General features: G+C 50.7%; 1 protein-coding gene and 1 long non-coding RNA gene across 4 annotated transcripts in view; one reads left to right on the plus strand and one right to left on the minus strand.

Annotated features, from left to right (window-relative positions):
• The window catches only part of HEG1 (heart development protein with EGF like domains 1), an 85,802-nt gene extending 72,355 nt beyond the window's left edge, over window positions 1–13,447 (minus strand). For 2 of the 3 annotated variants that reach the window (XM_045903021.3, XM_045903020.3), the window contains exon 1: window positions 13,090–13,447. In XM_045903021.3, the coding sequence (XP_045758977.1) occupies window positions 13,090–13,432 (343 nt within the window). In that variant the 5' untranslated portion in view covers window positions 13,433–13,447. Of the gene's footprint in view, window positions 1–12,653; window positions 12,682–13,089 lie in introns of those variants that run through there. The other variant, XM_064572818.1, reaches the window with a different exon arrangement.
• LOC135361791 (uncharacterized) lies at window positions 5,181–27,961 on the plus strand. Its single transcript, XR_010405795.1, has 3 exons — window positions 5,181–5,320; window positions 10,052–10,261; window positions 26,351–27,961. It is a non-coding gene; the product is annotated as an uncharacterized LOC135361791 (long non-coding RNA).

Genomic DNA, 27,961 nt, shown 5'->3' on the forward strand with positions numbered 1-27,961 from the left:
CAATATCTTTTAAATCAGTTGTATGCCACAGCTAGTTAGGAAAGAGAGAAAATAGAGGGAGAAGGAAGGAAGAAGGAAGAAGAGAGAAATAAAACAAAACGGAAAGGAGAAACTTAGAGAGGGAAAGAGATTAAAGTTAGGGAGATTAATGACCAAAACAGGGTCATTACAATGATGATGACGATGATGATGATGATGATGACGACGATGATGATGATGACGATGATGACGATGACAATGATGACGATGACGACGATGATGACAATGACGATGGCCACGGCAGCCCAAGCTAGCACTGCCAGGCATTTCACATAGACTGTCCCAGTCGATCCTCACCCCAACCCTGGCAGGTAAGCGCCATTACTACCCCATTTTGTTGATAAGGAAACTGAGGTGTAGAGAGATCAAGTAGATGGCCCAAGGTTCCAGAGCAAATAATACACTGGGACCCCAGCCCAGGTCTGACTCCAAAGGCCAATCTAAAAAACCTAAAAACAACAACAACAAAAAACCCAAAACTCAGAAATAAAAAAAGAATGAAGGATAAGAAAGGAAAGCGCAAGACGAAGATAAAGAGCTACAGAGAAATGGCAATGTGTTCTGAAAGGGAAAGCCAGAGAGACATAGGCAGGGCTCCTCAGGTGGGCTTCTGGGGCATCTCCCTAAGGACACCGGGATCCAAACTGCAGTTTCAGGACCCAAATGGGGATATTACATCTTGGCAGCCTATGGGGCGCACTGTCCAAAAGGAATTACGTGTACGGACAGGATTCAACAGAAGAAAGCAAGGGAGGGAGCGAAGAGTCGGTGGTGATCACGTGAGTAAGGAAAAGCCGTAAGACAAGGCTGCCAGTCGAGATTCTGAATGTGTGACGGGGAAATCAATGGGACCATAAACAAGCAAAGGGAGGACAGGTTCTTGGGGAGGAAGGGGTGACATGTGTGCATTTATAACTGTTATCTGTTGTGTTGAAAGTGAAGCATGATAAATGTGTACATGTTTGGCAGGCGGCTGAAGGCATCGGCCTGGATATCTGAAGAGAAGAAAGGTAGTTGTGGGAATCACCCCCTCAGAGAAAACAGGTGAAGCCACACTATGTCTTCCCTACCTAAATGCCCTCCCTGTTCCTTGGGTTTCTGGCAAAATCTGACTCATTTCTCACAACCAGCTCAGAGAACACCACTTCCAAGAAGCCTTCCCCCAAGAACTCGCTCCCTCTTGACTACTGTGTTATCGTGTTATACAACTTTTAATTTATGTGGTCATATTTCTATGTCCCTTAGGAGAGACTGGCTCCTGGGAGGTGCTAAACCGAGTTGCAGGTGGAAGGTCAAGGGCGGGCCTGTGAAGAACATCCCACTTGGTGGGAGGGAGAGCAGATGAAAGAGCTAGTCACTCAGACCAGAGGCCGCTGGCAGGACAGAGATAGGGGACTGAAAAGCGGCCAGTGAGATTTCCTAGAATGTTCTCCCTCTCTCTACCTCCTCCCCTACTTTCTACTCATCCGCCTGCATCTGCCTGCTCGGTGAAGCCCCTCCTCACTTGGAATAATAATAAGGCCCGATGCGGTCCCGCGTTCACAGCACACCCATGCTTACAACGCCTGTCCACGTGGATGGATTTTCATTTCACCCCTACAACAGCACTGCGAGGTGGACGGAACTGGTGGTATGGTCTCCATTTTGCAGATAGGAAAACAGGCTCAGAGATGGGATGACTGGCCCAGCTCTTAGTCAGTTCACTGTATTCTGACTCAAATTACTCGCTGTGTCTGCATTTAAAGTGCATTCACAGTCATAATTATATTTGCTCCTCGTCCTCCTTGAAAGCCTTGTCAAGGAAGCAGGACAGGTATCATTAGCCCCATTTCTGACACAGGGAAATTAAGACCCAGGGACGTGAGACAGCTGCCCCAGGCCACGTAGCTAGAAAGCGAAGGGGTTGAGACCCTCAGAGCTCTTGTGCTGTCACTGGCATCTCTCTGCCCCAACTCTGCCCGTGGCTAGACACAGTAGTACACTGCGTTACCACCAGGCATGGCTATACTATAAATAATTCCTAATCGACCACAGCAATCCACCTGCCAACGAACATGGTCCTCTTCAAAGAGACCCCATTTAGACCATACTTACTCCAATAACGCTGTTATTCCTCAAGCTGTTTCCTAAAATCCTCTCATCTTCAACAGAGCCTAAGGAATAGTCTCGAGTTTCCTGAAAAATGACACATTTCCATCCCTTGGTAATGGCTTTGGGTTATTCTGGAGACAGACAAAAAGCCAAAGCCCAATCTAGTGACTGAGGCAGGAGACTGAGATACGTAGCCCCATTCTGGGTCCAGGATGATGTTTAAGTGCAAAGAAAATCCCAGTGAGTTGTCTTGTGACCCAGGCACTGGCTCGACAGGTGGCTCCAGACTGTTTCAAATGCTTTTCGAGGGGTGTGTCAATAACCTCAAAAGAGTATGACCTGAAGGAGAATACCTTTTGGCCACAGAGGTCCTACTATGATCTTAAAGGCCTATTATTTTGGAGTCACACCTCACATACTGCTTTTATCGAATCCTTACTGCTCCGTGTGCATTAATCTAGTCTCCTCTGATGATTATGGGTGAGGGCTGTGTGGGTGGCACTTAGTTTTTCTGACTTCAAGTCTTCAAATCTTGCTCTTTCCTCCCTGCATTTGAAGCTAAGGATGGAGAGAAAGTTCTAGGAATACCAAGAAGTGAGGCTGGCAGGGCCCATGTGTGGGCAGGGGGATAAAGTAACAAATGTCCTTGGAAGGTGGGCTTGAGCCCCTTGCATTCAGAACTTGTCCCCCATCCAAAGAACCTGGAGGTGAAGGGGGTATTGTCATCAATACAAAGGTCAGGATACACAGGCATTGGCTTCAGGAGCATCATCATGGCCAGAATTTACAGAGCTCTCCTGCCCCGGCCACAAGCAATCTGTTTTACAGAGATAGAGGACACTTACGTTCCCTAAGTAGGACCCATTACTAGCCCATTTGACAGATGAGAAACTGAAGGCACTGAGAGGCTGAGTAACCTACCAAGGTCCCATAGCCTGCAAATGGTACCACTGGAGTTTGAACTGAGGCTGCCTGACCCCCAAGCCCGGACCGCCCCAGGTCCGTGACTGCAAAGCCACAGGGTTCTTCTCCACACCCTGGCAAGAGATGATTCCAGAAAACATCCAGGTGGCCCAGAGGCTACAGGTGTGACATTCATCCCCATGTTGAAGCTGTTTCCATCTCCCCCTACCACTACGGGAAGGAAAAATGGAGTGGTTTTTCAATACCAGCCTAACTCATGACGATCACTAGTCACGACCCTGCACAAAGAACAATGACCAGATTCCAACCTGGCATCTCTCTCCTGTATTCCCACTGTCCTCCAAAGGGACTGCTTCAGTGCACATGGACCAGGATGGCCCAGGGTCAGCTAGCGAGCTTGACCTTGGCCTCCCCCACTTCTCGTCACCCGTCTTCCTCCTTGGTCTTCATCTCCCGACTTATCAAAGACATTGAGCAGAAATCTGTCACACATGTCAAATCCGTCTCCTTGCTTCCAGTAGCCCAGTTCCTTCCCAGCAGAGACATAGGGGCTGCTGTTATTCAGGGTCTCCAGCGAGATCGAAGCCTCCCCGTGAGGCCCCCACAACCACAGGAATGAAGAGCACAGAGACTGCCCACCACACCACCTGCCCTGGTAGCTTTCCTCGAACACTTTTACGTGGCGGGAAAGCCACGAGAGTACAGTGAAGCTCAAGTACCCCAGAACCAAAGTATAGAGCAAAAGGAATGTGTCCATTTTTAACAGGCTCTGTGGAATTAGAGATGGGCTTTGTAGCTCCTTAGGAGATCTTATGACAGGAGCCCTCGGTCACGTGGGAGCAGGAGCTGCCACAGTACCACCTGGGCAGATGTTCCCTGGGCCAGGGCCGAAGACAGATGTAACCCATGCCTCCTCTCAAGGAGCTAGAGGTCCAGCAGGCTCACAGATGTCCCTCACACAGGCCCCACAGCTCCTGGACCCTGAGCTAAGAAGCCAGGTGTTGAGTCTCCTCACACTTCAGGCCGGCATCAGGGAAGTCAGGAGGTATTCACAGGATAAACCCGACACCCTTAGAAATGAAGCTTTTAGCACGGGATGGACCAACCCCTTATTTCTTAAGTAAAGAAATGGAGGCCCAGGGCAGGAAGCAATATGCCCAAAGTCACCCCATGTCTAAGAGGCAGAGCCAGACCTTGACCCTGAGCCTTCTGGTGCCTCTGGAGTGGTCGGAGCCTCTACGTCTGGCCACTCCACATTATTGGAATGCCATTTCCACACCCAGCTATAGCTCTGTCACTATCCTGGCTGTGAAATTGCTTCACTGGTTTCCAGAACCTTTCTGGGAATAACTGTCTGTGAAATGCAGCCAGTCACATCACTCAGTTGGAAGTGTCTGGATTTGTCAGATATCTCCCAATCTAAGGTGACCTCTCATCTTGTATCATGTCCTGAACAAAGAGACCAAAAGTTTGAGCACAAAGTAAAATTTACTCACCCTGGCTGGAAATCAACCAGGGGAGATGAGCCAAAAGAGTGAGAGCCCCCTTCCCTTCCCTACTTACTTTGGAAATAAGTCTATCATTTAATGAATAAAGAAAGCCTTTTGGGGGTGGGGCAGAGGGAGAGGGAGAAAGAGAATCCTAAGCATGTTCCACGCTCAGCACAGAGCTCGGGGCTCGATCTCATGACCCTGAGATCATGACCTGAGCTGAAGTCAAGAGTCTGGGGCTTAACCGACTGAGCCACCCAGGCATTCCAAGAAAGCTTTATAAAGGTCCCTTTAAACCCAGAGAGTCTAGGATTCTCTGAATGTGAAGAGGATTCTCAAAATGTTCTTACAGACCCAAAACAGACATCTAATTTCGCCCAGTATGCCGCAATTTAAAGGATCAGTTATTGCCAATGAAATGACTCTCATTTAGAAAGATCCCTGTGTCCAGGATCCCAAGGTCCCTGTGGCATTCTCTTGCCCCATCCCAAATTTTGCATTCCAGTTCTTTCTAAAATACTTGTGTTTCCCTTCTGCCTGGCCACTTTGCCCACAGCATTCGACTAGGCTGCCTCCCTGCCCAGATGTAGCCCCGCTGACACAACATGCTGGAGAGCTTCCTGCCGGCTCTGGAGGAATCCACCTCCATCAGCGGTGTCCGCCACGTTCCTGCTAGTCAGACGCCCTGCAAAGTCTGTCACCCACCAAAACATCCTCTCTTCAACTTGATTCCCACCACAGGATGAGGTGGAGCCCCAGAAGCTTCCAGAAATGTGGTTAGTAGAGAGATGCTGTGATTGGCCACACCCAACACACACACACACACATACACACACCACTCTCAGAAGACATCCGGATGAAAAAGAAAGGCAAGAGAAAGCTACTGTATTTTAATCAATCTGCCTGCTAATACACAGGGTGTAGTGAGATCTACACAATCATACCATGCTGTTGAAATAATTGGGTACCATTTGGTAGAGCAGTGTCAGGAATCTTAAAATTTTCCACATCCAGGAATTAACACTAAGCAAATAATCAGAGACAAATATAAAAACTGATGCACAACTATGTTCATCACAGCGTTATTTATGACAGTGAAAAACTGGAAACAGTTATATATCCAATAAAGACATAGCTAAAAGTTATAATGGAATGGTATCCTTTCTGGATATCATATGGAAATACACATGTATCATATATATGTGGGGTGTGTGTGGGGGTGTGTCCTATTTTTTTAAGTAAGCTCTATGCCCAATGTGGGGCCCAAACTCACAACCCCGAGATCAAGAGTCACATGCTTTACTGACTGAGCCAGCCAGGTACCCTTGTGTATCCTATTTTGAAATACATAATTTTATATTCCTTATAAATGAAAAATGTAACAATTGCTAATGTTTTAATATACTTCTAGTAATTGGAATATAGGTGATATTTTATTTGTTGCTTTCATTTTTCTCTAACTTCCAAATCGTATATGCTACACACATAAAACTTATAAAATCGGAAAAAAAGAAATGTTATGATTTTTAGAAGGCAAAGATGACGATGCAGCTTGGAAAGACCTCAATGCCTGCACTTTGTCTGGAGCCTAAGTCAACAATGTCACCTCATGGCCTCACTGTTGACTGACAGCAAGGTGGGCTTCCAGAAGAAACAAATGTCAGGGAGGGCCGCCTGCCTGACAGGGACATGCAGCCTTGCCCTCCGACAGCTCCTGGGCCAACAAGGGAGCAGCCCAGGCACCCCAGACTGCGTCTCCGTGCTCTCCCTCGGCTGGAGAACACAACTGTCCAGTCCACTGTCCCACTGCACTGAGAGGTAAAGCCTGAGGAAGGTGTTGCCCGTCCCATGTTTGATGATCCAAGAACACGAGGGCTGCTCAGTCAGAGAAATATTACTGCAAGCATGCATTCTTCTTTCTACCTCCAATTTTTGTATTTGGACCTATTTTCCCTTTGAGCAACCGTTTATTCAACAAATACCGTGAGTGCTTACCACGTGTCAGGCACCGAACTAGGCCCTGCCTTCCACCTTCACTTCCTGTCTTGTCTTCCCAGCGTACTCTCCACATCACTCCTCTGCTCAACCCCCTCATGGTGCCAAGCAGAAAATCTGACCTTCCTGCCACGGTTCGCGGGGCCCTCGGTGATCTAGCCACAGTGCTCTTCCTTCTTTCCAAACCCAAGACATGCAAGCTGGTTCTGGCCTTTGCACTGGCTGTTTCCCCCGCCTGGAGGGCCGGTTCCACTATGGGCAGTGGACACCGCACGCCAAGTCTGCAGGACAGGACGGGGTCTGGCACGGACATGCAACTGCCCGGCATGGTCAGAAAGGGAGCCGGGCAAGAAGAGGCCAGGGAGTCCGCAGGGCGGGTCCTGCAGACCTGGTATTCCAGCAGGGAGTCTGGATTTTTTATTTTATTTTATTTTACCCTAAGTACAATGCAAAGCCCTTGGAGGGTTTTTAGCCTGAGAGTGAGGTGACCTGAATTACATTTAAGATCGCTCTGGGCTCTGTGAAGGTGGATCCGAGGGAGCACGTGAGTGGAGGCAGGGAGAGCAAAACAGAGCTGTGCAGATTGTGAGGGCAGATCTGCGATCTAGGGAGAAGCAGAAGCAACTGGAGTCCCCTTCCCCAACTAGAACAGAGATGCAGAGGGTGGGGGAAGGAGATGCATGTTGAGTGCTTCTCAGCTTCTCATTTAAGTAATGAGTGGATCATGTTGCCAATTCCTGATGGCAGAGTAGGGAGTCCACACCAGATTTAGGGGGTGGAAATCAAGAGTTGCTGTCTCTGTTAAACTTCGCCTCACGCGGCTGGCATCTGCTGTCGCCCCCAAGGTGAGCAAACTTCTTGCGCTCTCACAGGCTCCCCCGAACTTGTCAGGATCAATCCCGTGGTCTTTCCCCGGCTCCTATTTCCCTTTAACCTGGATAATACCAGGATGAGCCAGCAAGTCCAGGCAGGTTTGTGTTAACCTACATGCACCTCCACAGCCGCCTTTTACGCATAACCCAGGCACTACGTTCGAATCCGCTGCCCAGGCACGGCCGGCCTCCAAACTGCCCGCTCGCAGCTGCACCTGCAGGCCGGGCTGGCCCTGGGCTGGTGCCGCTTCCTCTCTCACCATCTACACTGGCCGGGTCAGAGCCTGCCTCCTCCTCTCCAGTGGCTCCCGCTGCCGTTGAGGGTCACCCCTCCAGGCTGACGCTGGGCCCGGCTTCCCCCTCGTTCAGGTCCACGTCCACGACTGTCTGCATGACACTTCCGCCGGGACAGGCTGCAGGTTTTACGGTGAAAGCACCTCCAACCGAGGCAGCCTCTCGACAGGCAAGCCAGTTCCTACCCTTGTCCCCGTCATCCCCTCGGCCAGGCAGTGACCAGGCTCTCCCGCCTTCCTCCTGTAAATGGTCCCTGCAGTGCTCCCTTTCAATGTCCACTGCCCCCATTCCAGTCTGTGCCTTCAGTGTTTTCCTCCCAACATGTTGATAAACTGCGTGCCCGCATTCCCCGATTTCTGACGTGAGTCCTGGACTGTAGGAAGGGCAGACCCACATGTGGTTCATCCGTGAGCCCCAGCACCAAACACAAAGGAACACTGACCAAGCAAACGTACTACTCCTTCCTCAAGAGCTTTCAGAGGCTCCTCAGTGCAGACTGACAGAAACAAACGCCTCAAGCCGGCCTCTAAAGCCCTCCAAGATCGGCCCGAATCCTCCTTTCCAGTCCAGTCTCCACTCCACTGACTCTGGACCCTAACAGGTCTCCTCTTCCCCGGACTTCCTGGCCACTGACCACTTCCAATTGAAAAGTCAAGCTTTTCAGGGGCACCTGAGTGGCTCAGTCGGTTAAGCACCAGACTCTTGATTTCGGCTCAGGTCATGGGACTGAGCCCCTAGTTGGGTTCCTCACTCAGTAGGGAGTCTGCTGGAGATTTTCTCCCTCCCCCTCTCTCTGCCCCTTCCTTCTCCCCCCACCCCTCCCCACCCCCGCTCTCTCTCTCTCTAATTTTTAAAAAAAGATTTCATTTATTTATTTGACAGAGAGAGTGAGCGCACAAGCGGTGGGGATGGACAGAGGGAGAGGGAGAAGCAGACTCCCTGCTGCACAGGGAGCCCGATGCAGGGCTCGATCCCAGGACCCCGGGATCAAGACCTGAACCAAAGGCAGACGCTTAACCGACTGAGCTACCCAGGTGCCCCTAAAATAAATAAATAAATTTTGTAAAAAGAAAAGGAAAAGAGGTAGGTGTCAGTCTTGAGCTTTTCAGTCTGTGGGATTTTGCTGATGCCAATACCCTACCCACTCTGTGCTATCCACATCCCAGTCCACACCCTCCTCCGGCCTGGATTAGCGGCCCCCAGCAACCTCTCCACCTCTCCAGTCACCTCTCTCTACACCATTCCTTGGGTCAGTATGATCTCCTTGTGGCCTTTCTTCAGTTCCGGATCACTAACACACCATCATTTTACTGGCTACCGTGTGGATGCCGGTGCTCCAACAAGGCTCCTGTCCTCTGGGGGCACCCCATCCCCTGGCAGAGCTCCCCAGGCACAGAAAGAGCTCTGTCAGTGTTTTCTGGCTTACAGATTAGCCAAACTGACACAGCCTGACACATCTGCCACACGCCAACAAGAGGGGAAAGCCAGGATAGAAACATCTTTGTTCCGTCTGTGCAAGATGAACAGGCAATGGGTCGAAGAGAGCATGCACAGCCGTTAGAAAGAAAACAATTTTATAGCCTCTGAATCGGGGTACAGACTGTCATCTGTTCTCTGCTTGCTTTGTGAGACTCTCTGAGACGGCAGAACACCATTCCCAGCCAGCTCGGCAGGGCCCCTGAAGTCACAGGGGACCACCAGGAGGCACAGACTCCTTCCCCAGCCCCCCAGGACTAAGTACGTGGTCACTGCCCAGCTGGGCACCGAACCTCTTTTGTTCTTCCTCTACCCACACCAGTTCAGGTCTTGGGCAGAAAACACCAGTTCGGCATTTGCACACCCATCGAGGGAAGCAATAAAAGGGCTCCTGCAAGGTTAAAAGGATGTGGCTTTTAAACACACACACGCCACAGAGAATCCCTTTCCCCACACCCTTCCTTCTATTTTGAGCAGCCTCCATCAAAGCAAGTAGGCTTCTCAGGAACCCCCACCACGACCCCTCCCAGCCTCAGCCAGGGGAGAGGTAGCCACCCACTCTTCCCTATGGGGCCGCCTCCTGCCCAGCCTGGGGCTTTGCTGCATGGTGTAATGCTTCTCCCCCGGCAGCTCCAGCTAGTTGGCCTGAAAAGTTACAGCACTTCAGGGGACAGCTATGTAGCAGCCCAGGAGGGGCTGGGCTCACAGCGCTTCCTTTGCTCGAGGGAGCTGCATTTTTCTAAGATTATTATTCCTTGGGCTAGCTGCTCAGCTACTCAACGTCATTTCCCCTTTGGGTGGGAAAGTTCTTTCCTTCTGCATTGATTCTCATTAAGACTTAAGCCTTTTTCTTCCCCTTTTCATCTGCAGATCTCACAATTAAAGCATGGTCCATGGAGCACAAAAAAATCAAGGCATATAAACTTAAGCACTCAGAACTGCGGCTCAGAAGCCCGAAGTTGTTCCAAAACACACACACACACCGAGAAAAAGAAAATCTCTAGGACTTAGCATCTTCTCAATCTCCACCAGCTCAAACACCAGCAACGAACTTCATCTGAACAGCTGGCAGGGTGATAGGTGGGTACACAAGTGGGGGACTTGCAGCCTAATGCAGGCAAACACCCCACAGAGGGAACACAAGTGTGCTTACTCAGTAGCGAGAGTCCTGAACTCTGCCAAGAGGAAAGGGCTAGAAATGGCCCCAAGGAAGAAAAGGACATCTCTGGTCCCTGTTGTGGACACCCATGTATCCAGAAGCCCAAGCCATGTGTGCCAGGCACTGACCACCAGTATGCCAACAGCAGAAGGGGCTACAGGCAGTTTCCCCAACAGTCAAATGAAGCACATTATTTCTAAGACTTAGGGCTCATTACCTGCAGGAGCGAGCACCTCCCAAACACAAAAACATTACGACAGAGCCTGGATGGCCATCTGTCAGGGGTGCTGGAAGGGCAGATATCCTCGTGGGACTCAATGTGGACCAGAGGGCCTCTGGAAGCTCTTTCAGTGTTGAGAATTGGTTGCCTTGGGAAATAACTGATTTTACTCTGTGAGACATGGTGACCAATCAAAAAGGGTCCAAAGAAAAGCCTGAGAGTTTATTAGGAAACTCAGACTCACAGAAATCACTGCTGGCTTTCTTGTTCATTGTCTTTTCCCTCTAAGTGACATTGTGTGAACCACCACCAGATCCTCAGCCATATTAGAAGCTTCTAACAGTTTTCAACAGGTAATCAATTTCCTCTCTTAATCTCACCTTTCTAACATCCCACCTGAGATCCAGCCTTAAGAGCAGGCATGACTTGGGTGGGCTGTGTGGGGGTGCCAGGAGAGACCTGCTCAGGCAGGAGAAGTTTTGGACTACTCTGCCTCCTGCTACCTGCTTTTGGGATCTCTACGTGCATTCCTCCAAAGCCTCATGCACCCGAAGCCTCCATTGCTCTCAGCACCCCAAATACATCAAACTGGGAAGGTTGCAAAGCCAAGATTAGCAGCGTTACTGCCACACCTATGAAGAAGTGTGGGTCACTTAGGGTAGCAGGGTGTCCCTGACTAGCAAAGGAGATCAGCCCCAATTCTTACCTGCTGAGTCCCCTAAGCCAGTTCCCTCCACTGTCCCTCTCCCTGTAAAGCCCAGCTTTCTGTGATGTGTGGGGATGCCCAGCTGTGAAAAGGAAGGAGACTCGTGTGCAAGCCTTATCCAACCAGTGTCCCCACAGATCAGCATCCCTCCCACCCATCCCTAATAAGATGGGGCCCCACAGGTAAGAATGCCTGGCCACCAACCAGAGAAACCTGCCTCCAGTTCTTGGGTGTCTCCTCTGAAAGGACCTCAATCCCCTGCACTCCCTCTCCACTTAGAAAACCCACAGAATACTACACAGTGTTCCTTAGTTACTTTTCTAGTGTGAGAAAGCCAGGGAACATTCTCTTTTCTGTTGATTCCTTCCCATGGAACTTAAAACAATGTATGTTGTAAGTCATCTGAAGTCAGAGTCACAATGGGTATGTCTCTGGTAGGTCTTTTAAAGCTTCTTTCTCCCCTCCCTTCCCTTACTGTTCCTCAGTTTCTCAGTCTCGGGCCAGTGGCTTAGAAATTCACAAGGACAAGGCATTCTCCAATGATGGGAGAACTACTGAAGATGGAGTTGAGTTTTTACTGAGGACCTGACCATTTTTTAAAAAAACTTTTTTCTTATTTAATTAGAGGAAGCATCCCTAGGTTCAACGAAGCCAGCTAATTCCTATACCGGATAGTGTGTCTAATACGAGAAACTTAAATGAAGTGCCAATTAGGAAGACGAAACCTTCTCAACCTTCACCTAAACTTCGAATCAATACCTAGTGTTGCCAGCAACCTTGCTGTTCCAGAATAACCCTGAGAGGAGAGCATATGCCTTGAGTCACCCACAGGAAGGCAGTGGCTAACACCACCACATTGCTGCCTGTTCAAAGCACTTTTCATTTATTTTTACTTTCATTTTGTCATGCCATCGCTAGGAGGCTAAGGGGAACCGGGATCATTACTTCCATTTCACAGATGGAGAAACTGAGATCAAAAGAGGTGACACCCCCAAGGTCACAATGGTATTGTGTTTGGAATTCCACTGGGTCCTAAGCATTTCTTCCAGATCTAAAGAAGGAACTGCATAAAAAGGTCCAGAGGAGAGGGGGCAGGTCCCTTTCTGAGCAGGATAGGCAGTGGCTATGTATGAAGCAGCGGCCCGTCGGGAAAGGAAAGGGGTGGGCGGAAGAAAGGCTCAGGGACAGTCCAGTGTCCCCGTCTGCCTTGCAGGGGTTTGCCCTTGCAACCCCCCACTGCCATACCGTCGCCCCAGTTCCTCCTCTGCTTTTAGAGTGAGCCCGTAGAGTGTTGTGTTTCCAACTACATCCTTTGTCCTTTACAATATCCTCAGCGCTAGAACCCTTAAAAAATCAGTTATTTATATTCGAAAGTTAGGCTCTGTACCTGGAGAGGCCATTTCTGTATCTACAGGAAAAGAATGGAATTGGGGAATTGACGGGAAGATGTTATCACCTCCAAGGTGGGAGAAGCGCTTTCGGAAGGTTTGCGGGGGCGCGTGGGGGTTCTTTTCTTTTTTTCTAAGGGAGGTATGAGGGGAGACGTCCAGGGTGTACCACGGAAAACAAGTTTTCTTCCAAGGGGGGGGAGAACAGGACGGTCACACCCCCAGTCCCGCCACCAGCAAAAACGTCCAGGAAAGCCACTCTCCCGCTCGCCGCCCTCCCACGCGCCCCCCCCCCCCCGCCGCGACCTGGGTCAGCGGGGGACCCCCGGCCGGGACCGAGCTCGCAGAGGGGCCCAGGGCAGGGGATGCGGCCCCGAAGCGCGCCCACGCCCCCAGCCCGAGGCTCCTCGGCGCCCGGCCGCGGCTCTCACTCACCCGCGCTCCCGCCTCGGGGCGCCCGGCGCGAGGGTCCCCGGCGTGTGACGGCGGCCGGCCGGGGGGCCGTGCGGCTGGGGCCGGGGGGCGCGGGCCGGCGGCGCTCCCGGGGCGGCGTGGGCGGCGGCGGCGGCGGCGGCGGCTCGCGCTCGGGGCCGGGGCCGGGCTCGGGCGGCCGCGCCGGCCCCGCTCCTGCGAGGGGCGCCCCTCTCGGCGCGCGGCGGGCCGGGGAGGGCGGCCGGCCGCGCGTCCCGGGGGCGGCCGGCGGCGGCGGCAGCAGGAGCAGCAGCAGCGGCGGCAGCAGGAGCAGCAGCAGCGGGCGCGGGAGCGGCGGCGAGGCCATGGTGGCGGCGCCCGCCCGCGCTCACATGCCCGGCGCGCGGGGCGGGCGCGGGGCGGCCGCGGGTGCGAGGGACGCGGGCGGCGGGCGGCGGGCGCCGCGCGGGGCCGGGGAAGTGAGCGAAGTGGGGCTGCCAGCGCAGTCCCCGCCTCAAAAGTTGTGGGGAGCCGCGGGAGGGCGGCCGGGGCCGGGCGGGCGGGCGGGCGGGCGCGGCGGAGGCGGAGGCGGCCCCGGCGCCGCTACATGCTAATTAGCCCGGGCGGGCGGCGGGCGGCGGGCGGCGGGCGGCTCCTCCTCGGGTTGACATCACCGGCCGAGCGCGGCCGGGCCCGGGGGCGGGGAGAGGGCAGGAAGGGGGCGGGGGCCGGCCGGGGACCGCGGGGTGAGGTCCACACAGCCGGCCAACTTTGGTCTCACACACACACACACACACACACACACACACACACACACACACACACACACACACGCCCTCTCCACCCCCATTGAGGTTGCTTTGCCGTTGGGAGAAAAATCAGAAAAACCGAGTCCTCCCAATCGGGGACCAGAATTTCCCAACTCCTTAAATGCGCAGTAAGTGGGTGAAAAGCGGGTACCGGGTGATGTGGTTAGCACTAACTAGATTGTACAAAGTGCTTTCATATGGGAGAGAAGTGGAACCTGTCCCCCTCTTCCCACCTCGCGTGGTCACTGCCCCTTGCTAATGTGAACTGCCCCCCTCCCCTCCCACCACCACCACACCTCCTCCAGGCCCCAGGGTTGGTGTCGGGGGTCGCTGCTGCCAAGCCTAACACCTCACCCTGTGGCCAGCGCGGGAGTCACCCTGTTCTCCAGAGCCTTCTCAAGCCTGGACTCCCATCCCCATAGGACCACTGCCTTTGGCTCACACAAAGAGTTCTGCAGAAATGTCACCTCCAGGACACCCAAACAGGCCACAGGGAAAAGAAAACTGTGAATTGGGGCATGGCTAGGCAAACTCATACTTAGAAAAAGGGCTGCAGATCAAAAATTAAACAAAAGGACACACAGAGATCACTGAATTTTAAATGAAAACTTTCAGGGGAGAGATTCAAAGATTTAGTGAAAACAAAATTTCCTGGCAAATAAACTTCCATTTGTGTCCATATCCCTTTCCTTCCCGGTAAATAAAGGATAAAATGTCTGTATTTTAGGGACTGCAAGCCTTTTTATTTCTAGGTTGAAGAAAGAGGGGCTCAAAATGGGAAAATAATTTGCTCAAAATTCTGAAGCTAGACCCAAAGATTAAGAGTTTTACCTGTGAAGGACTGTGTGGCATTATTAATTCTGGTCCCACAGTTCAGAATTTGCAATAATCTAGACGATGTCTCAACTGAAATGAAGACTGGAGTTCCTTGGGGAATCTTGTCAGTTCCATCGGGGAGTCCTGTCTGACCACCAGATGCTCAGGAAACTATGAGTATGGACTTCCCTTTCAGGCCTGACTCTCCACCCCACCCCATTCCTCCACTCCTCTCTGCTGTCTCCAGAGCTCCATGACCCCCACCTCCAGGGCAATGAGCAGCTCGTGGTGTCCAGGGCAGCTGCAGATGGACCTAGGCCCACTTTCTAGTGATTCAGTCCAAGTGAGTCACTTGGCAGAAAACATGAAGGATGCTGTGTATAAACAACCTCACCTTAAACAGGGGAGTGGGGAGTAACCATTTGGGTTTATTTTATTATGTTTGTTAAGAACCACAAAACAAACCCAACTTGCCAGGGCTCTCATGTGGAATTTCCAGGTCTTTCCAAGAAAGTACCATACAATGATCCCCCTGTAAGTAACTAGGTTTGCTTTCGTGGCCCCAGCTCAACCTCTCAGGATCCTGCTCTCATATTAACAGGCAGAACTGCCCAGCTGCCCAGACGCAGCCAGACAAGCCCCAACAGGCCAAGACGCTGTGCTCAGAGGTTCTGGTCACCGCCACTCCCTCCCTTCCTCCGAGTACTTTTCCCAGAGCACGGGTTGCCCTCCCAGGCAACCAGTGACATTCAAGGGTTTAATGGCCCTTACAGGCTTCTCACAGGGATTCAGAGATCCCACTAGAGAGTCTGCCATCACTACCAAGGCCCAAGGAGCAAATGTGCACCTGGGACACATCCCTCCCTTGTAGGCAACACAGATTTCTCTCTCCCTAATCTTCTCTTTGCCTTCTAAGAGAAATAGCCAAGCTCACGTCAGCTGGGAAGGGCTTCCCCTGGGGGGTGAGGAGGGGGAGACACAGGAGAAGGTGGAAGGATTGATCACAGTGAAACGGACCTGGGCACTTTTTCATCACCTTCTAGGACAGAAGAAGAGAAAACAGCAAGAGAGAGTTGGAGGCAAATAGAACCTTAGAAAGAGTAGTCAGCTGGGCCTTCGAGTCCTGGCTTGTCCTGACTTGACCACTGTTTAACTGTGTGGTTCCGGCCTCAGTCTCCTCATCTGTGAAACAAAGATTGTTCAACATGATTGCTAAGGGGTGCTCCAGCTCTGGTGTTTTAGGGTTCAGTAAGGACCTTCTGACACCGTAGCAAGGAGGTATGAAACAGGTGTTTAAGGACATCTGTGGTGTTTCCTGCCCAGGGATATAAAAATCGAAACATGATTTTTGGTCACTGTGGATGGCTTGGAAGAGGCCCTGACTGGAGCCAGGGGATAAATCAGATGACATCTCAGATCCATTCCAGCCCCGACAATCTACTGACTGAAAATGAAACAGTTGGGGAGCCAGCTTGGACCAAGTTCCCAGACCGAGTGAGGCAGGAGTCAGGCATTCCTAACCTCTCCAGCAGTGGGAGTGGGGGCCTTCCAAAGTGGTTGACAGTGAACTCCACAGTCAGCCTGCTGTCTCCCCCACCTGATACTGCCTGTAGTCAGAGCTTTTGCAGGGGCTCTCCTGGCTGCCGTGTGAGCTAGATTAGGTTTAGGCCAGATTGCGGAACTAAATCAGCACCCCCCCAAAAGCTGCAGCTTCACGTGATCGACGTTTTATTCTTCTGGTTCTCTTAGCAGCCGTAGGCATTCATGTCAGCGCGTGGCTCTTCTCCACACAGTGTTCCCGGGACCCACACTATGGCAGCTCTGCCTTTCTCTAATGTATGGTCCCGAAGTTGCCCTTGGAATTGACATCCCAATCAGCCAGAAGTGAAAAGAACATGGAGTTGTGAGCATAGGAGGTTTGAAAGAGCCCAGCCTCAACGTGGCATGCCGCCCTTCCTCTCACATCCCACTGGAGAGAACATTTGTCACGTGGCTCCCCAAACTGCAAGGGAGTCTAGGAAATACAGTCTAGCCATAGAGGCAAAGAAGGGGAAAAGGGGTCTGGGGAGACAGCTAGCAGTCTCTGCCCTACCACTCACTATCAGTAGGGTGGGGAAAGGAAAGGGAGGGCAAAGGAGATTCATTGCTCTGGCCTCAGTTTCCTCCTTCCTAAAACAAGGGTGTTGAATCAGATGATCTCTGAGGGCCCATCTGCGTTAGCATTCTGTGGTTCCAAGAGGTGATGAAATGTCCTTCTGCACCAAAGTAAACAAGCTTTTGCAGATTCCTGCTGCAGCTCTCGTCCTCAGCCCGAGGAGTTCTCCTCTGCCAACTGGTGTGGCTGGCAGATCCTGGAGAGAGGGCCTTGGGTTCCCGCCAAGCTCTGTTCCCAGACTGTTCTCACTCCCTGGCCAAGTCCAGTGATCTCTATTGACCTCAGTCTCCCCACCTGTAGAGTGGGGAGAGAAATCATTACCCTTTGCCACCTCCCCGGGTTGGCCTGAGGATATGATGAGGTCATTGTCCAGAAGGCACAGAACTCTTCCCACTGAAGTGCTCCACATGATGCTCTAATTGTAACCAGAGCCTTTAACCACGCTGCACCCTGAACAGTGCCCAGCTCCTGAGAAGAGTGCCCTGTAGGATTCGTGGCAGTGTGGGGTGGCACGGCCATGGCTGGGATACAGTGGTGGCTGCAGAGCAGTAACATCACAGGAATAGGATCCTTGAGGGCCAAGATCAGCCAACAGACACCTGGATTGAGCTTCACCCGGGGGTGGTGAGCTGGGCCCAGGCAGCACCATCTCCTCTGGCCTGCTCCTCTGCTATGTGCTCATCACCCTGTTACACCCTGACTCTGTTTAGTCAGCCTCTCCTCTGCTTGCACCCTCCCACCCCCAATTTGTGAGCTTCTTTCTGGGAAGTTCCATGCCTCATTTATTTTTGCATCCCCAGACTCCAACACAGTACCTGCTTTCTTTTATTTAGTCATTCAACAAATATTTACTAAGTGACAATTCTGTGCCTAGCATCGTGCTGGTTGTTGGGTCAGTCTAAGACCTCATAGCCCTAAAAGGTTTGGAGGAGACAGACGGTTATCAAAAGAACATAAATGTAAGCTTGTCACTGTGGAAAGTGCCCTGAAGGAGAACACTTGGGAGGGGTTCTCAATTTCCCTATAAACATGAGATTGAGCCACCATCTGAAAGCTCTGTAGGCTGAAAATCAGCAAGGGAGAGCAGGGACAGTGTGTGCAAAGGTCCTGAGGCAGGAAGAATTGGAGTACCTATAAAAGACCAAAACAAAACCGATGTGGCTGGAGCACAGAATGATGAAGAGCGTGGAGGGAAGTGAGGTTGGAGATCCTGATAGCAACCAGGTCATGCAGACACTCACTGCCCATTTTAAAGGTTTTTGCTTTACCTTAAGAATTTTGGGAAGTCATGGGGCGCCTGGGTGGCTCAGTTATTAAGCATCTGCCTTCGGCTCAGGTCATGATCCCAGGATCCTGGGATCGAGCCCCACATTGGGCTCCCTGCTCAGTGGGAAGCCTGCTTCTCCTTCTCCCACTCCCCCTGCTTGTGTTCCCTCTCTTGCTGTGTCTCTCTCTGTCAAATAAATAAATAAAATCTTAAAAAAAAAAAAAAGAATTTAGGGAAGTCATTTTAAGGTTCCATGTTGGGGAGGTGGAAGTGGAAAAGAGAAAGGGGTGAGGAGTGACATGACTTGCAACTGGAAATCATTATTCTGGCTATGATAATGGGAGTGACTTAGAAAGACATAGAGCTGATGCCTGAACTCTTGAAGTCCTAGTGAGAAATGATAATTCTTGGACAATGATGATAGAGATCAGTTCACAGAAGAATATGGACTCGAGATTGCAGGAGGCACAATCCACAAGGTATGTTGATGGATGTAGAGGATGAGGGAGAAGAGGTCAAAGATTTCCTGAGTTTCGGTCCTTTATGTTTGGAGGGATGGTAGTACCATTCACAAGGAGAGGGAATGGTGGAGGAGAACCCAATCTTTGAGGTTAAGATCATGAACTTTGTTTTAGACTTGGGTCTGGGTGACTTTGAGACATTCAAGTGGCAATGTCAAGTGTGCATTTAGATGCGCAGATGTGGAGCTGAGAGGAGAGGTCCAGATCTGCATACAAGGGAATGAGATCACTGAGAAAAGAGAGCACTCTGGTAAGTGAAGAGAGCCTAAAACTGAGCCGTGGGGCCGCAACATGAGATGGCTGGGGTGAGGAGACTGAGCCAGGAGGGGCTGGGCGGGAGCCACAGATGAGGGAGGAAGCCCAGAAGAAGTCACATCACTGGAGTGAAGGGAAGGAGATGGTGGTTCATAGTGGGTGACCCTGACAAAAGGTCAAGTAAGGAGATGACCGAAAATACCCATTGGCTTTAGCAACATGGAAGTCCCCTTTGACCATGATAAGGAAGGTGTCCACGTAGCAATTGGAGCAGATGCAGCAAAAGAGCAAGTAGGGAGGAGTGGCAAATGCAGAAATGAAGTCTCAAGAGAGCCTGGCTTTGAAGGGGAAGAATGAGTTAGGATTAGGACAGCAACCACAGGGGAATGAAGGAGTAGGGGAGGGTTTTTTTGCTTTTAGGGGAAGAATTTGAACATGGAAAGGGTGTACACGGGAGAAAGAAAAATCAAAGCTTTAGGAAAGAGAAAATGTGGTTGGCAGGATAAGGCTTCTGAGACGTGGGAGTGCAGGCCAAGGGCCTGGCCTTGGAAGGAGGGAAAGACGAGAAGGTGGCCCAGCAAAGGGCTCTGGGTTTCTGGCTGAGGACTTCCATTTTCTTTGTAAAATAGCAAATACAAGGCTATCTGCTGAGGGTGGAGGGACTGGAGTGGGGGCAGGGGAGCTGAGGGGTGGGAAATCTGGAGGAACATGAATATAATTTATTTCCCAGGGCTGCTGTAACAAAGTACCACAAACATGGTGGTGTAAAACAACTGAATTTATCCTCTCTCAGATCTGGAGGCTGGAAGTTCAAAACCAAGGTGTCAGCAGGGCCGAGCGCCCCCCGAAGGCTCTAGGAGAGAATTCTTCCCTGTGTTGTCCTAATTTCTGCTGGTTGCTGGCCACCTTGGTGTTCCTTGGCATGTGCACACATCACTCTAGTCACATGGCCTTCTCCCTTCCACGTGTGTCTGTGTCTTCACATGGCCTTCTTACCAGGGCAACAGTCTTTGGATTTAGGGCCCAGCCTAATTCGGGATAATCTCCTTTTAACTTGATTATGTCTGCAAAGACCTTTTCAAGTAAAGTCACATTCACAGGTACCAGGGGTTACGACTTGAACATATCTTTTTGGGGACACAGTTCCATCCACTACAATGAAGAAGTTTAGAAATCATAGAGGGTGCGAGAAATGTGCTAGAATGCCCAGCCCTGTAAGGGCTCACAGAAATTACTGGAGAGTGTCCAGCAGCACGAGCTGTTCCCAACTTGCTTCTCTTTGCTGACCTGTGTCCAGCATCCCTGGCCTGAGCCGGGGCACCTCAGTCCTCTCCCACTTCAGGGTAGATTCCCTCCCACCAGGAACAAAGACTTCTGACCTCACATGACCTCCCCTTCCTGTCTCAGTCTCTGCATCCCACTCAGTACAAGAACCCTTTCAGAGGGCGCCTGGGTGGCTCAGTCGGTTAAGCGACTGCCTTCAGCTCAGGTCATGATCCCAGGGTCCTGGGATTGAGTCCCACATCGGGCTCCTTGCTCGGTGGGAAGCCTGCTTCTCCCTCTCCCACTCCCCCTGCTTGTGTTCCCTCTCTCGCTGTGTCTCTCTCTGTCAAATAAATAAATAAAATCTTTAAAAAAAAAAAAAAAAAAGAACCCTTTCAGAGAGAAACTGCTGACCCTGGCAACACTAGGGGTTACAACAGAGGAGAGAGAATTCAAGCCCCCCCCCCCCCCCGCCCCCTGGACACTTACTACACCAGCACCATTTTGTTCAGAGTCCTGGAAACAGAGTGCCTTGGGATTTTGACAAAAGAACCAAAAGGATAAACCCATCTCCCTATTTGTGACCTCTCAGGAGAAGCCTTACTGTCCCCTTTCTGAAATGTCAGGAATGGTTTCATTTTGTCCAGGTGAGCCAGGCTGCTCGCTGGACCCCAGGCCTCGGGAGCCCTTGCTGCGCCTCTACCCGCTGGTGGATTTGCTTTGAGGGCCAAGGTGAGCCGTAAACACCACAATCCCGCAGCAGACCGCTGGGACCTCCTCTAGGGAGGAAGGCTTGCTCACAGCTTGGCCAGGCTCCCAAGCATCATGTACGGCAACCCTGAGTAACCACTGAGACAGCTTGGGGTGGGTCCTCGAATGACCTTCCGTTTCTTGTCTGCCCATCTGAAAGGACCATTCCATTCCAAACAACATTCCTCCGATAAAATCGGTTACACACTATAAACGTCAATGAGCCAGGAACATTCTCCGACGCAACAGAATTCTGATAAAAGCGGTCTTATTTTGCAAAACCTTCCAGCATGAAAAATCCTCCCCGGAGCAGGCGGGGAAATTCCTAGGATGCCAGGACCCTGGGCAAAGTGGCCGAGGCCCTAGGGGAAGAGCAGAAAACTCAGAGGTGAACTTCCCACTGGGGGCAGAGGGGCCTGGGTTTTCAGGCATCGTTTCATTCAGTCAAGAAGTTGACACCTATTGGATGAGCACGTCCCATGTGCTGGGCCCTGAGCCAGAGGCACTGGGGAGGCAATGTCCTTCTTCATGTGATTGCCAAGCTCCTTGCTTTTTAACAAGCTGCCACAGTCCATGGTCTGGCTGGCGACCAGGTTCAACATCCACACCTTTACCTCCCCCTCTTGGCTGGACTCCCCCCTTCCCTCTTTCTGCTCCTCTTTGCCTCGCTCTGTGAGGCTGGGGGTTTTCACCTTCCTCTCTAACCCCTGGTACCCTCCCCCCATTTTGGGGGGTCTTTCTCTGTTGCTTTCTGTTCACAGATGTCTCCTCCATGGGGCTGTTTCTGCTTCTTTCCTTCTCTACTTTTCTTCACGTCTCACTTGACATCCCTGAGTGCCTCCCAGCCCATCCATTTCTCTACTTCTCCATCAGGCTTTCGGTTTTTTTTTTCTCTTTGTATGGCTTTCTTCCAATCAACTCATGCCCAATGTTTCTCTCCTTCTCTTTTCTGTTTCTTCTCTTTAACAAACTGTTACATAGAACTAAAGGCATTTAAAAAAATATTTGTGGAATCAACTTTTACATTCCCTGGGTTTTATTTTTAAAATTGGTTGAAGAATATGTGTGCTTCCCGGTGTTGTCTGAATTCCTCCCAAGAGCATGAGCAACTATTTGAAACTTTTTATTAAAATGTGACGTACATAGAAAAAAGTGCACCTGCGGCATGCCATAAACGTGTCCTGCAGAGCTCCAGGAACTTCACTCATTGGACGTCTGTGTACTCAGCACTCAGAGGGAAAGACACCCGCATTCCCTTCCACTCTCTGCCCCCGTGGGTCACTGCCATCCTGACTTCTTTTGGGATGGGTTAAACCAAATAACAGTTACCTTATGAGTCTCTTGATTTATCTGTTTCTAAAATTTGGGAAAAAAGGAACATTTGAACCCGTGACTTTCACGAGATAAAAGATCTCTCTAATCTCTGACCCACTGTGGACAATAAGAGATAAGTAAATGTCTCAAAGATAGTAAGTAGTAGGTAGAAGATAATAAATGTCTCAAGATGTCCTGTTTCCAAAGGTCTTTGCTTCACCGGAGCAAGTGGAAACACGTGGCCTGTGACATCGTTTGCTCGTTCTAAGTAGCCCTGGCAGCTGAGGGCTCCTCGTCTTGAGGAGAAATAAAAACCTCTCTGACTGAGCCGCAGGGGCCTGAGCCACAGGCCCATGGAAGACACGCAGAAGGCCTCACGGAACTCATCTGCACACACCAGCCCGGTGCCCCGTCCGCTCCCCTGTCTTGTCCCCACTTTGTAAGAAGAGAATTGGAAAAGAATGTGGGACAGGAAATAGGGCTACAAGTCTGCTGACGAGCAGAGCCTATCTAAAGCCCTGTGCTCTCGGCCACCATGCCATGGGGTCATTGTTGGCGTGGGGAAGCTGGTGCGGTCCACACAGCGGTGGGAGGTGGCCGAGGCACCTGCTGTAAGTCCCACCCAGTTCTTCCTCCCCACCCAACCCAGACAGAGCCTGTGCTCTGAGGCTCGCTCCCTGAGGGGGCTCCCCCACACTCCTGGCTCTGCTCGGTGCTCTGGGATGCACGCCCACAGGGTCCCTGCCCTGGGTGAGGACAGACGGGTGGTCTGCATGAGAGAGAGGGCGATTTGGGAAGAGGCCAAAGGTGTGAGAAGGTTCTGAGCGGGAACTCCTGTGTGGATGGAGAAATGGATGGGAATCTTGAAAACTAGGCCTCAGACCGGTGGTTCTCAATCCTGGCCAGATAGGAGAATTGCCAGGGAAGTTTTTACAAAATGTCAGTGCCTAGAACCTATGTACCTAATCAGGATTTCTCTGTAGGGCCGGGCATCGGTAGTCTTCAAAAGCTCCCAAGTGATTCTAATGCACATCCGGGGTAGAAAACCACTGCCGTGATCTCACTGATATGAGGAATTCTTAATCGCAGGAAACAAACTGAGGGTTGCTGGAGTTGGGGGTGGGGTGGGAGGGATGGGGTGACTGGGTGATAAGACACTGGGGAGGGTATGTGCTCTGGTAAGCGCTGTGAATTGTGCAAGACTGTTGAATCTCAGATCTGTACCTCTGAAACAAATAATGCAATATATGTTAAGAAAAAAAAAAAGAAGAAGAAGGTAGCAGGAGGGGAAGAATGAAGCAGGGGAAATCGGAGGGGTAGACGAACCATGGGAGACGATGGACTCTGAAAAACAAACTGAGGGTTCTAGAGGGGAGGGGGGTGGGAAGATGGGTTAGCCTGGTGGTGGGTATTGAGGAGGGCACATTCTGCATGGAGCACTGGGTGTTATGCACAAACAATGAATCATGGAACACTTCATCTAAAACTAATGATGTAATGTATGGGGATTAACATAAGAATAAAAAAAAAAAAACCACTGCCGTAAACTTCATGTGGCGGAAACAGAGACTGAGTGTGAACTTTCAGCAGTAGAGGGATGTGATCAAAATGGTGGCTCAAGAAGCATTTATTGAGCACTTGCTCTGTACCCATGCTAGACTCTGGGTACACAGAGATGAGGAAGATACATAGTCCCTGCCCTTGCCTAGCCAGCGGATTAGGAGAAAATGCAGATCCACAAATAAGTATAACAAGTTATTTTACAAAAGCATGAAGCAAGTCCTCTAAGAACATTGAGGAAGAAAGTGTGACACAGATGCCGAGTGCCATGGAGACGCCGTGTTCAGTATGACACAGGGAGTGTGGGAGAGGACTCTGGAAAGAATGGCAAAGGCAAACCCCAAGCACCTGACTCTACTTGAGCTCCTGGAATTTGAAAGACGAGCTAGAGAAGGGGGAGGTAGGGACACCAGTCAGGAGCCTCTGTAGTGATCCAGATGTGAAGTGACGAAGGGCTGGACCAAGGAATTGGTGGGGATGAGGAAGAGAGAAACCCAAGAGACATTTCCAAAAAAGGCAGCAGAATTTGTTAACAGAACAGATGTAAGGAGAGGGAGAGAGAGAGAAAGACAAACTAATTTGAGACAGCAGGATGACACGGTCTTAGCAAGGATGGGATGCCAGGTAGACTATATGAATTTCATGGGACTCCAAGACCTCCACATGGAGATGTATTCAAAAGGCTAACAGAAGGGCAGAAGCTGGAAGCTGGATGGTGGAAGGTGAGGAGGGAAAGTATAAGGAGAGAAGGTGAGATATCCAGGGGTAAACCTTATATACTAGTTATTTGGCACAAAAGAAGGAAAAAGGGATGGCACTGAGCAGATCAGGCACAGGCATGTGTTTGCCAGGACTGACCTGTGGGTGGTGGAAACAGGAGGAATAAGGAGGAAAGGGGGTAGCTGAGGAGCTAGGTCCACGAGACACAAAAGCATGGCTTCCAACAGAGCAGGAGAGTTTACCTTTAGGAAGGAAGGGCATCGCAGATGTCTGAGAAAACTCATTCCCAAGGGCGTGGATCCAGGCCAAAACTCTCAAAAGCAGGGACCAGGAAACTTTTCCCATAAAGGGCCAGAGGGCCAGTATTTGAGGCTTTGTGGGCCGTATGGCATCTGCCACAACTGCTCACCCGCGCTACTGTGGTGAGAAGGTGGCCATAGACAGTACGTGACCCAGTGGGCATGGCTGCGTTCCAGCAAAACTGTATTTTGAAAAACAGGTGGTGCTTAAAATGGTCCATTTTATTTTATGTGAATTTCACCTCAATTAAAATAACGACAAGCTCTGATTGATTTGACCTTGATTTGACCCACGGGGCTGTGGCTTGCCAGTGCCTGCTCTAGAAGTAAAGGATGAGCTGCGGGTGACTTGCAGAGAGCAGATCAGGTCTGGACTGTCCTCCACGGGGACTGTGGACAGTGACCGAGGAACGATCGGAGGTCAAATCCAGACCTGCCGCTGACTAGCTATGGGAACTTGAGTAAATTCACTTTGCTGAGCCTTAGTTTCCTCCTTTGTAAGATGGGGGAAATAGTACCTACCTCACTGAGCCGTTCTGAGGATCAAATGAGACAATGCATATGGGTGTCTAGCATAATGCCCGGCTCAGTGAAGATTTTCTTATTTAATTTTTAAGGGTTGACCATGACTTGCAGGACCCCAGCTGCAGATGAGTGCCAAGACCGCAGAGCCCTAGCCTCCTGAGAGGTGGGACTGGAAGGAAGGGAGGATTTGGGGGTGGGGGCGGAAGGTCAGGGGAGGGCTGTACCTGTCAATGGTAGAGACAACAATACGTGTGTATCCAGGTCTAGAGATAAATAGACCCACAGCCGCAAACACACGCACACAAAGGTGATGTAGCCCGACTCCACTATTCTTAGTGTTCTTAGTGGAACGAGGTTCTGAGGTGCTTTGTCTCTGGTCAGTCAGTGTGGCCCATGGGGAAGTGGCTCCCACAGTGAGTTTATTGGAGCCCAGCACGGACCAGCACGCCTCACCAGCAGACATCACCTGAAGCTCTGGACTCAGAGTGCAACTGCACGCCACGAGCCTGGAGCTCATAAAGACAGCTAGTCTCAGATTCACGTTAGCCCACAGCCTTTCCACCTAGGCTGCTCAAACTTTCAAGAATCACCTGGGGGAGAGGTTGCTTAAAAATGCATGTTCCTTGGCTGATTTAGGAGGTCTGATTTAGGACGTCTGGGAAGGGCCCAGGAATCTCCATTTAGCAGAAAAAAATCCCAGGTGATTTCTTATATTAGTGCGCTGAGAACTACACTTTCAGAAATAAGGCTTTACCCCTTCACCCCTGAATGCAGCTGTATGATGGAACAGTGGGATCCCCGAACCCATTCCTGGAACTGCTACCATAGAGCATGGTCCACCCCCATCTCTTATGCTTCTTCCTACTGCTCATGAGGAAAAGATAAGCTCAGGTCTGGTGTCTTGGGGTAACATGACTAATTCTAAAACAGACACGAAGATTTTCCAGGGCACTGGGTTTACCCCCAAAAGTAAAACATCAGTCCAGAGAAGAGCTGATCTATTCTCTTTGGTCTTTTAAAAAATCTTGCAGGTAATTACTCTTCCCAGAGCGCTTTGGTTGAAACATCCAAGTGCAGTCTGTTCCAAGCCCAGTTCCTCTCTTCCTGGCCATCCAGGAAGTCTGCACCCAATTCCTGCTTCCTCATCCTTGAACACTCTGCTTCCAGCACCTACGGACTGAGCCGCAGAAGGAATGGCTGTCATCTGGTTTCACAGTTTCTGATTTTTTTTAAGGGCTTTGCACACATAGACATTCAATAAATACTGAGTGAGTGACTGAACGAATCCATGATAGGTTGGATGGGTTGACAGAGCACATAAAAAAATATTTAAAACCACGAATTGGGATGCTTTATAACTGAAGATATGCGTATACTACGTACGGAAGGTCTTTCCATCTGGGAAGGCAAAAAAGACCAACACAGATTGTGAATAAAAGACAGCGTATGAACCATAACCGCCATCACTCACCCCCCCCCACACACACACATGCACACTCACACAATGTATCTAAATAAATGCTATCAAGTCAGAACTTTGAGAGGTCTTGTTAGTCCTTGTCAGTCCTCAAAATGTGTTATGTTGGGATCCCAACTTTGGAAATGGCCTCAAGAGTCAGCTGACTTTGTGGTCACACTTCATTTTTGACCCAAAGAAGAAAACGTAGCTGAATTGTCCCCCTTATCCCCAGATTGGGTTCCTAGTTATTTTGGATGCTTCCAGAAATCAAATGAACTTTCAAGGGATACAAATTTGCCTTTCATTAGCGTATTCAAAGGCTCTGAAGAGAATATGGAAAATGGAATTCTACACACAATTAAGGAATGGCAGAATCATTGGATTAAGTGTGGCGAACCGACACAGAACAGATTAGGAGATGCACTCAAATTTGCCGTCACTAAGTTGCTCATCACAGCTGTTCTCATCCTGAGCACGGTGGCGGAGAGTGGTAGAGAGTGACCAGAGGCCCACCAAACCTGGTTCCTCTTCTTCCTGAACCCACAGCTGCTCTGTATTTCCCAGCCAGTCTTTCATTTAGACAGTCTATATGTCTAGTTCTGGCCAATGGAACACAGGAGGAAGTGATATGAGCCCGTTTAGCCCTGGGCCCTAAAACTTCTAGGGCCCCGTCCACATGTCCCTTTTTTCCACCTGCCAGCTGGATGTTGAGAATTCAAGGGGAAGACTCTGCCTGCCTAGATAATGTTCAGCTACTAAACAGAAGGAGCCTCAGTCCCTGAATGACAGTGAGGAGGAGGACTCCCACCCCCTTCTGATTTGCATCAGACTCTGGAACATGAGCCAGAAATAAATGTCTACAGTGCCAAGTCAATGAGATCTGGGGGCTGCTTGTTGCAGCAGCAAATCTAGCCTGACTAGTACACACACAGTTACACAGAATAACCCACCTGACAAGCAGCTCAGTTAGAAACTGACACTGCCGGGGTGGGAGGATGGGGTAGCCTGGTGATGGGTATTGAGGAGGGCACGTTCTGTATGGAGCACTGGGTGTTATGCACAAACAATGAATCATGGAGCACTACATCAAAAACTAATGGTGTAATGTGTGGTGATTAACATAAGAATAAAAAAAAAAGAAACTGACACTGCCATTTGGAGCATCTGCCCTTGTGACTGTCAA

Source organism: Mirounga angustirostris, unplaced genomic scaffold (genome assembly GCF_029215605.1).
Source record: "Mirounga angustirostris isolate CCGP_5_RB_7025 unplaced genomic scaffold, mMirAng1.0.hap1 SCAF_1, whole genome shotgun sequence".
NCBI lineage: Eukaryota > Metazoa > Chordata > Mammalia > Carnivora > Phocidae > Mirounga > Mirounga angustirostris.